Source organism: Emys orbicularis, chromosome 7 (assembly GCF_028017835.1).
Source record: "Emys orbicularis isolate rEmyOrb1 chromosome 7, rEmyOrb1.hap1, whole genome shotgun sequence".
In the NCBI taxonomy this organism is placed as follows: Eukaryota; Metazoa; Chordata; order Testudines; family Emydidae; genus Emys; species Emys orbicularis.
In genome coordinates this window covers 97,535,910-97,545,431 of record NC_088689.1, presented here as the reverse complement: position 1 = coordinate 97,545,431, position 9,522 = coordinate 97,535,910, and the positions used below count along the sequence as shown (strand labels likewise).

Below are 9,522 nucleotides of genomic sequence, written 5' to 3'. Positions count from 1 at the left end.
AGCAGTCCCTTAACGAGAATCTAAAAGCGCAGGAGTGGAGGGAGAGTGCAAGGAGGATCCACCAGCAGAATGAGGAGCACCAGCACAAAAGCGCGGAGCTCCGGCAGCAAAACACGGATCGGCTGATAAGCATCATGGCGCGCCAAGCAGACTCAATCCAGGCGCTCGTAGCCATGCAGGCGGAGCACTACCGCGCCCCCCCCCCCCCCGCAGCCCTTGTCCCAAAACTCTTTCCCTTGTGCCCTCATGTCACCTCCAACCCCCTTTCCCCAACATCCAGGTTCTTATCGCCACCAGCTGCCTCTAACGCCTGTAGCTTCACCACCCAGCCCTGAAAACTACGACCCTTACCCTCTGCACTCAACCCCCATCACCATGCAGTATAGCCATCCTGAAGTGCAGCACTCATTGCACAGCATTCCAGACAGAAAGGCTGAGTATGATAACAGGGCATATGCAAATCTGTGATTGTACCATTCCCCACCCCACCCCCTTGCCCTTTCTGTTTCCCAAGCAGTTGTGTTTCTTTTCAATAAATGCATTTTATTTTCAATAAATGGATTTTTTGGCTTGAAAACATTCTTTATTATTGCATAAAGTAAAATATACCTTAGCCCAGGAAAGCAACAGGCACTGCAAGTCAGCATAGCGAACACAGATGCCTACTAACATTGGAACCACTGCACTTCACTCCCTTGCAGGGCACCAAACATTACATCAAATTGCTCCCTCAAGGCATCCCTAATCCTAGCAGCCCTGCGCTGGGCCCCTCTAATAATCCTGCTCTCTGGCTGTTCAAATTCAGCCTCCAGGTGTTGACCCTCCGAGTTCCATGCCTGAGTGAATCTTTCACCCTTCCCTTCACAAATGTTATGGAGGGTACAGCACACGGATATAACCGCGGGGATGCTGTTATCAGCCAGGTCCAGCTTCCCATACAGAGAGCGCCAGCGGCCTTTAAATGGCCAAAAGCACACGCCGCAGTCATTCTGCATCGGCTCAGCCTGTTGTTGAACCGCTCCTTGCTGCTGTCAAGGCTCCTTGTGTAGGGTTTCATGAGCCACAGCATTAACGGGTAAGCGGGGTCTCCTAGGATCACAATGGGCATTTCAACTTCCCCTACAATGATCTTCTGGTCTGGGAAAAAAGTCCCAGCTTGCAGCTTCCTGAACAGGCCAGTGTTCCGAATGATGCGTGCGTCATGTACCTTTCCAGGCCAGCCTGTGTTAATGTCAATGAAATGCCCACAGTGATCCACAAGCACCTGGAGAACCATAGAAAAATACCCCTTCCGATTAATGTACTCGGAGGCTAGGTGGGCTGGTGCCAGAATTGGAATATGCATCCCATCTATCGCCCCTCCACAGTTAGGGAAACCCATTTGTGCAAAGCCAGCAACAATGTCATGCACGTTACCCAGAGTCAAAGCTCTTCTGAGCAGGATGCGATTAATGGCCCTGCAAACTTGCATCAACATGATTCCAACGGTCGACTTTCCCACTGCAAACTGGTTAGCGACCGATCGATAGCTGTCTAGAGTTGCCAGCTTCCAGATTGCAATAGCCACCCGCTTCTCCACAGTCAGGGCAGCTCTCAATCTTGTGTCCTTGTGCCGCAGGATGAGGGCGGGCTCCTCACACAGTTCCATGAAAGTGGCTTTTCTCATCCGAAAGTTCTGCAGCCACTGCTCGTCATCCCAGACTTGCAGGACGATGTGATCCCACCACTCAGTGCTTGTTTCCCGAGCCCAAAAGCGGCGTTCCAGGGTGGTAAGCCTGTCGGTGAATGCCACAAGCAATCTCGTGTTGTATGCATTACTCGAGTCTATATCATCGTCGGAGTCCTCACTGTCAGTTTGGATCTTCAGGAGTAGCTCGACTGCCAAACGTGAAGTGCTGGCGAGACTAGTCAGCATATTCCTCAGCAGTTCGGGCTCCATTCCCGCAGACCGAAAGGGAAGACAGAGCGTGCAGTACAAACAGGGCTGGCTCCAGATTTTTTGTTGCCCCAAGCAAAAAAAAAAAAAAAAAGGGGGCCAGAGTGCCGCCGCTGAAGCAAAAAAAAAAAGGGATTGCCGGCCCTTGAAAAGCGCCACCCCTTGAAAAGTGCCGGCCCAAGCACATGCTTGGAACGCTGGTGCCTAAAGCCGGCACTGAGTACAAAAAACGTTGAAAGATGGTGCCAAATGTGGATGGAAGCACAGGGATTGCTGGGATGCGAACCGATGCATCACGGGGCATTGGGACAGGACCCAGAATGCCCCGCCCTCTTCCCACAAGTCACAGCACCAGAATGGGAAGAGGTGCTCTGTGGGATAGCTGCCCATAATGCACTGCTCCCAATGCCGCTGCAAGTGCCGCAAATGTGACCACGCTTGCAGCTGTCAGTGTGGACAGACTGCAGCGCTTTCCCTACTGCGCTCTCTGAAGACTGGTTTAACTCAAAGCGCTCTACATCTGCAAGTGTAGCCATGCCCTTTATCTCCTTTTTGGATGTTGATCCTAATAAAACCACCTATGCTCTTATTCATACAAGTATATCTTTCTTACAATAATACTTAGCACTTTTCATCAGTATTCCTCAAAGCACATTTCAAAGGAGATCAGTATCACTATCCCCATTTTACAGCTACGGGAACTGAGGCACAGAGAAGGAAAGTGGCTTACCCAAGGTAACCCACACCGGCCAGTGGGAGAGCCAGGAATAAAACCCAGGTTGCTCAAGTCCCAGGCAAGTGCTCTATCCACTAGGCCACATCACTAATATAATGTAGCATGGAGTTCCTTAGGTTAACTATACATTGCATTTAAAAAAAAAATCTCCCTTTGTATCATTTATAAATGTGTTGCCTTTTAATTTCATGAGGCAACTCCCTGTCTTTGGATCACACACAAAGGTAAAATAATCTTATCTGTGCCATTAATTACTGTATATACCTCTAGCAGTTCACTTCGGGCTTGTCTTCACCCTTTAGTGAAGACGCTAGTACGCTGATGGGAGAAGTGGGCATAGTTAATCCACCTCCCTGAGAGGCAGTAGCTATGTCGAAGGGGGAAGCTTTCCCGTTGATGTAGAGCTGTCTACACCAGGGGTTAGGATGGTATGGATTATTCACATACCCCTGAGCGACATAATTATACTGATATAGGTCTGTAGTGTAGACCTGGCCTTCTTATTCGTCTCCTCTCTAAACGTCCCTACAGAAATTTCTCCACATCCCTAATAATTACTGTTTTATTTCCATTCTCTGGACATTTTCTGTTTCTGCTCTCTTTAGGGATGGGGATGATCAGAAATGAGCACACTATTCCAGAGAAGTTCCTGCCAGTCATTACAATACAGTGTTATTCTCTATTTATGTAGATTTACAAAGATCTCTGTATGGACAATCCCTTAGGTGGAGTCAGTATACCATAGAAGAGAAGACAGCTGTTCCTGCCTCCACACATCAACTAACAGAAGTTTTGCCCCCAAAACGGAGAATGCCAGAGATTCCATGAAGCCTACTAGGGACTTTGCTACTGCTATTGATTTTACCTGGAAGGTGCTCAGATACCAGGGTGATGGGCAGCTGTATAAAACAGACAGATGGCTGGATAGAGAGACAGATATGTATGGGGATGGAGCATAGATCATTTAATCCAAAACTTCTCCAACCCACAGCCTTCCCCAAACACCTGGGGGTGGAAACGGTCTTTGTTGCATCCTCAGAAGGTCACTCCGTGCCGGTGGAGGGGGACCAGGGGCAGGGAAGAGCACTCTAAGTTGAGGCGCCCTGCCAGCAGCCCCCCCGCCAGTCCGTAGTCAAGGGGCCCCAGTCCGAGCGCCTCCCCCTACAACTCGGCCAGAGATCCCAGAACACCCTCCTTGGAGGTTGGCAGTAGGGGGTACACCCAGAGTCACAGCCCTTCTGCACGCTCCCCGCTGGGATGAGGTGCCTGCTGGTGGCACAGGAGTCCCGCAGCCCTTGCACCAGTGGAGTCGCTCCTGGCATTTGCGGCGGCGGCTCCTGCAGGCAAAGGCTGCGGTCTGCCCGACTCCCCACCGCGGGATGTGAGCGCCCCCGAGCGGCTGAGGCCTGACAGCGTCACAGCGCAGGAGCGGGAGAGACTGGGGGGGCCTCGCCCCAGCACGCCCAAGGCAGCCCCCGGCCATGGCACCAGCCAGCCCCGCCCAGCTCTTGGGGCAGAGGAGGCTGCTGCCAGGGGCCTGGCTCCCCGGCCCTGCGCGGCGCCCAGTCACATGGTGTCTGATCTCCCTGCCCAGCGCGGCCGGTCGCGCTTCCTGGGCCGGGCAGGAAGCAGCATGGAGCTCGGCCGCGGCTGCTGAGCGAGGCGGCATCGGATCGGCCTCTGCGCCCGGGGCCCCGGAGCGGCTGCCCAGATGGCTGCGCAGGTACCAGCCGCAGCGCGGCCCTTGCCCCGAGACAGGACGCGGAGCCCCGCAGCCCTTCCATAGCTCCGTGCCCCATGTGGTGCTGCGCCCCCCAAACGGCGCAGCTCCATGCACCCCCCTCGAGCACCGAGCCCCTTCTCCAACAGCCCCCTTCTATTACACTGAGCCCTACACCATGCACCCTCCCTATAGCTCTGAGCCCCATAGCCCCATGCATCCCCCTAGCTGGCAGCAAACCCTGTGCCCTCCCTATAGAGCAGAGTCCTGCACTGGGGAGGAGAGAAGAGGAGAGGGCCCCTCCCCATAGAGCTGAGCCCTACTTATTACCTGTGATCATTAAACACCCCAGGGTGCTGGACACTTGGCCCTGCTTTCCTGGGGGACCCTGGCCCACACACACCTCCTCTGTGCGGTGTACGGTTCTAGCTGCTCCCCCTCCCCAGAGCCAGGTACATGGAGAGGACGTGGTATTTGGGCAGGTGAGTCAGTTTGGGAAGACCCGATGTCTCCTGGGAAGAGTCTGTTTGCAGCTGCACCTCTCTGTGCAGGGCTCTTCAGGGGAGGCCATGGACCAGCGGCTCCAGCAGGCCCAGAGGTTCAAAGAGGACGGGAACCGGTGCTACAAGGAGGGGTGCTTCAGGGATGCCGTGAGCCGCTACCACCGGGCACTGCTGCAGTTGCGAGGGCTGGACCCCAGTGTACCCTCTCCCCTGCAGGCCTTCGGGCGCGAGCAGCCGCCAGTGACACCTGAACAGGAGAGGGCACTGCACGGCACCCAGACCGACTGCTACAACAACCTGGCTGGTGAGGGGTGGGGGGTGGCTGCTTTCTTGTGACATCACCACTGTGTCCCCCAGGGGTGTCCCAGCTCCCCAGTGACATCGCAGTGCACCCTCCCCCTTTGTGACACCCTGCTGTGCACCCTCCCCCACCATGCCCTGCTTGTGGGCTCCTTCATCCTCTGGTTGGCACTGCCACCACCCCACCCCCCGCCCTCCATGGGCTATTCGGCCCCCTGGGTGCCACATCCACCGCCATCTCCCTCCACCCCATGAGCCACTTGAGCCCTGGATCTGCCACCACCATTTCCATCTGTGCGTGCCAGTCTTGTGATAGTGATGCCACTGTGCTGTTACAGCAGTGACCCTCCCTGCCCCCTTGCCCCATCTCACTGGTGCTGTTCCTCCCACCCCCCCAGCCTGCTTGCTCCACATGGAGCCAGTGAACTACGAGCGGGTGAAGGAGTACAGTCTCAAGGTGTTGGAGAGGCAGCCTGAGAACCCCAAGGCCCTGTACCGCGCTGGCGTGGCCGCCTACCACCTGCGGGACTATGACCAGGCCCGGCACTATCTCATGGCGGCCTCATGCAGCCAGCCCCGAGGTGAGAGCTGGGGCAGGGTCGCTCATGGAGTGGGGGGACTGGGAGGGTCACCCTTGATTGGGAAGAATCAGGGCCCTTTCTCCACACAGCAGGGGAGCTGTCCTGCTGCACCCCATCCCGAGGGTGACCCCAAGCCGAAGGGCAGTGGGGGCAGGGGCAGCAGGACAGCTGCCCAGCTACAACAGCACTGGTGGCAGACACCTCTCGGGGGTAGGCAGCAGGAACATTTCTTGGGGGCAGGGGACAGCTGTCGTCTGCAGTAGCATTGGCAGCAGGTAAACGTCTGGGCGTGAGGAGAGCGTAGTGGTGATATATCTGTGGGTGGGCAGGGAGGACACCTCTGGGGCAGGGAGCAGCTCTTCAGCTGCACGGGCATTAGCAGCAGGTGCCTGGCTTTGTGCTGGCGGAGCATGCTGGGGTAGGGAGTACTGGGAGTTCGATCAGGGCACAGGAGGAGGCTGGCTTAACACTTCAACTTGTGGGAACAGGGCGTAAGGGGAGGGGATGAGTTTGGGCATTCAGCTCACGCCTTGGCCTGTCCTGTCTCTCTCCTCTGCTCCATGGAGACGCCAACGTCAAGCGGTACCTGCAGCTGACTGAGTCCCAGCTCAGCACCTACCACCAGAAGGAGAAGCAGCTCTACATGGGGATGTTCAGCTAGCGAAATCAAGGCTCCCCCCACCAGATACCACCAGGGCCACATGGATGCACCCCCCTTTCCTGGACAGAACTCCAGGGCCACGTGGATGCACCCCCCTTTCCTGGACAGACTGCCAGGCCACAGGGACACCCCCACTGACATAACACCAGGGTAACGGGGATATGTCTGGCTTTCCATTGATGGCATAGGACCCATGAGATCACTTGGGACCTGGATTGCTAGAGAGGAAACCCCAGGCTGGTGGCTAGGACCTGCTTGGACTGCTCCCCTTTCTCTTGTCTGAGGAGCAGTGTCCTCTCTGTTGCTCCCAAGGGCCTGGGCATTCCCAGAGTCACAACTGCACAGGCTCAACCACCCCATGGTTGTGGGGCCACAGACAGGGAACGTGGGCTGGATCATTAGCTCTGTCACCCTGCTGGCCCTCTTCATAAAGTGACCTGTCTCCCTGCACTGTGTGTGTGTCTGTCCCTTCCCTGCCTGGGCTCTCCTTCAGAGGGAGCACTTGGGGAGCAGGGGGCTGTTTCAGGGAAGTTAACCCCCTGCTCTGCTGCTATTGGTCTCATTTCCATAGTGATCGTAGCTGGGTCATTTCTATCCTAAGGCGTCTGAGCTGAGCCTGGCATCCAGAGCCACATGACCTCACCCCACCTGGGACCCTGGCCCCCTCTGGCCCTTACAAACAAGTAATTTCCACTTTCCTCACCCTGTCTGCAACCAGCTGCCTGCAGCACTGGGGCTCATGCAGTGACTGCATGCTTTACGCTGGGCCTCACCTGCACACTGCAGAGGGGCCTGGATTAGACTGGGACTGTGCAGGGAGGTGGCTTATCCCATTGACAGGGCACACGCTGCACTGGTGCCTGCACTATGCCCCCCACTGCAGAGGTGCATCATACCCCTTCCCACGCTATGCTCCCCTGAGGCCCCAACGACAGCTGTTCAGATAGAAATGAGGGGTGGGGACAGCCAGGGCCGGCTCCAGGCACCAGCATTCCAAGCAGGTGCTTGGGGCGGCAATCTGCAAGGGGCGGCAGTCCGTGTGTTTTTGCCGCCCCAAGCAGCGCGCCGAATTGCCGCCGCAGACGTCGGGGGCAGTCCGTGTGCCGTTAGGGCGGCAGGCACGTTTCCGTGGCGGCGGCAACAATTTGGCGGCAGCTTCTATGTTCAGCTGCCTGCGGCAGCAATTCGGCGGCTTCTGTCTTCCGGCTGAAGACAGAAGCTGTCGCCGAATTGCCGCCGGTGCATTGTGCTGCCCTAACGGCACACTGACTGCCCCCACGCTGCTTGGGGTGGCAAAAACAGTAGAGCCGGCCCTGGGGGCAGCTGCATTTCAGGTTCTGACATTTTGGCTGCTCATATCAGAGCTGGGCCTGGAGCCCACACTGTCTGGCTCATTCCAAGCAGCCAGGTGGGAGATCTGCTCTGGGGGGCTCATAGGGTGACCAGACAGCAAGTGTGAAAAATCGGGATGGGGGTGGGGGGGTAATAGGAGCCTATATAAGAAAAAGACCCAAAAATCGGGACTGTCCCTATAAAATCGGGACATCTGGTCACCCTAGGGGCTCCCAAGGGCTCTGTTTTGTCAGGTCCTGCAACAAGCCTGACTCCTCCTCCCCTACCCCTCCCATCCTAGCAAACATCCTTCATTCCTGCCATCCACACGCCCTGGCTCCTCCCTGCTGCTTAAGCAAACAGCTCCCCCCAGGCTGCCGACAGCTGGGAAATGGAACTGTTGATTCTTCTCAGCTCCCCCCTTGCTCTTGTCCCTCCTCTCCCTGCAATGTGCAAACACCAAGTCACCAGCAAACTGCTGGTGCTGCCCCAGCTTCTCAGCCCCAGGGCCCAGGCTAAAGAGTACTAAGGTGAGGCCAGTGCATGGCGTTGCTCCATCCCAGAGGGTGAACCCCAACCACCTCTGTCCTGAGAGCTGGGCTTAGCCTCCTGCACTAGCGTGCCTGGTGCAGCAGCCCCTCCGCCTGGCCTGCTGGAGTCAGCCCCAGAGGGCGGAGGGGCAGGAGGGAAGAGCCAGGGATCCACTCCAGGTAGGAAGTGCAGGTTTCTCAGGTGACAAGCTGATCCAACCCAGCCAGGAGCAGGGACCTGCTCCACCACCCCTCGTATTGGCATCTGCCCCAGGGAGATAAGAGCACAGGGGTGTGAGGCTGTGACTGGGGTCATGGCCAGGTAACGTGAAGCCAGGGCCCCGGGCTCCCAGGGGCTAGATAAGGCTGTAGGATTGCCTGACAACGATCGCTAGGGCCTACAGGAAGATTGTTTTGTTTTGTTTTAAACAAGGCCAGGATCGGGGGCTGGGGCAGGAGTAGGAACAAGGGCTGGGGCGGGAGAGGGGACAAGAGCAGGGGCTGGGGTGGGAACGGGGGCAGAATGGGTCCAAGGTCCCTGGCAGCCAAGCTACGGGGGTACGGCCCCTCTTGATCAGGGTTTGGGGCCAAGGGGGCCTGTCTGCACAGAGGGCGACACCAGTGAAGACTGGTTCACTTGAACAGCTGCAGAGCTCCATGTGGACACTCCAGTTTCAGTGCAGCTGAAGCAGATTAGGAGCTGCCAAGAGCACTCCACCCAGGGTCTTGCTGCACTTTAATTCAACCAGTTTGTATGTAGCCAAGGCCTCTGCATTGTAGGTCAGCCATTGCACAGCCCAGTCCCTACATTCACTGTGCTCAGTCTGCCCTGGCCAAATCCAAGCCTGGGACATTCCTAGTTCCCTTCCTGAGCAGGTAAGCGACTCTCCTGCCCTTGCTGGCTGTGCCACTGTGAAGCAGGTGCCATGGCTCATGCCAGGGCCAAGTTCTCTCCCTTCTCTGTGTGGTGTCGTGCAGAACAGGGCAAGGCTCATGCAGGAGAAATAAACAACTGACTGGAGAAGTGGATGCCTCTTTCCAGCACCCTGCAGCCCCATGAAATGGGGGCAAAGGTATTGCAGCTGTAGCAGAGCCCGGCAGGTCATTACACAATCTCAGAAAGGCCACGCTCCTCTCCTCTATACGCCCAACAAGCTGCCTAGCTGTGGCCTTGGGGAGACTGATCCCAGAATCCTGCATCCAGTTTTGTGATGCACATTTTA

At 56.6% G+C, this 9,522-nt stretch overlaps 1 protein-coding gene across 1 annotated transcript; it reads left to right on the top strand.

Annotated features, from left to right (window-relative positions):
* Positions 1 to 4,290: 4,290 nt before the first annotated feature.
* Positions 4,291 to 6,886, top strand: TTC9C (tetratricopeptide repeat domain 9C). Its single transcript, XM_065408064.1, has 4 exons — positions 4,291 to 4,395; positions 4,944 to 5,199; positions 5,594 to 5,776; positions 6,343 to 6,886. Exons 1-4 carry the CDS (start codon positions 4,384 to 4,386, stop codon positions 6,435 to 6,437), a joined length of 546 nt encoding a protein of 181 aa, XP_065264136.1. The 5' UTR covers positions 4,291 to 4,383; the 3' UTR covers positions 6,438 to 6,886.
* Positions 6,887 to 9,522: the final 2,636 nt, after the last annotated feature.

Excerpts from the sequence above, each read along its gene's own strand:
- TTC9C (XM_065408064.1), top strand. Across the intron at positions 5,200-5,593 it reads CTGCTACAACAACCTGGCTG|CCTGCTTGCTCCACATGGAG; the intron begins GTGAGGGGTGGG and ends CCACCCCCCCAG. Across the intron at positions 5,777-6,342 it reads CTCATGCAGCCAGCCCCGAG|ACGCCAACGTCAAGCGGTAC; the intron begins GTGAGAGCTGGG and ends TGCTCCATGGAG.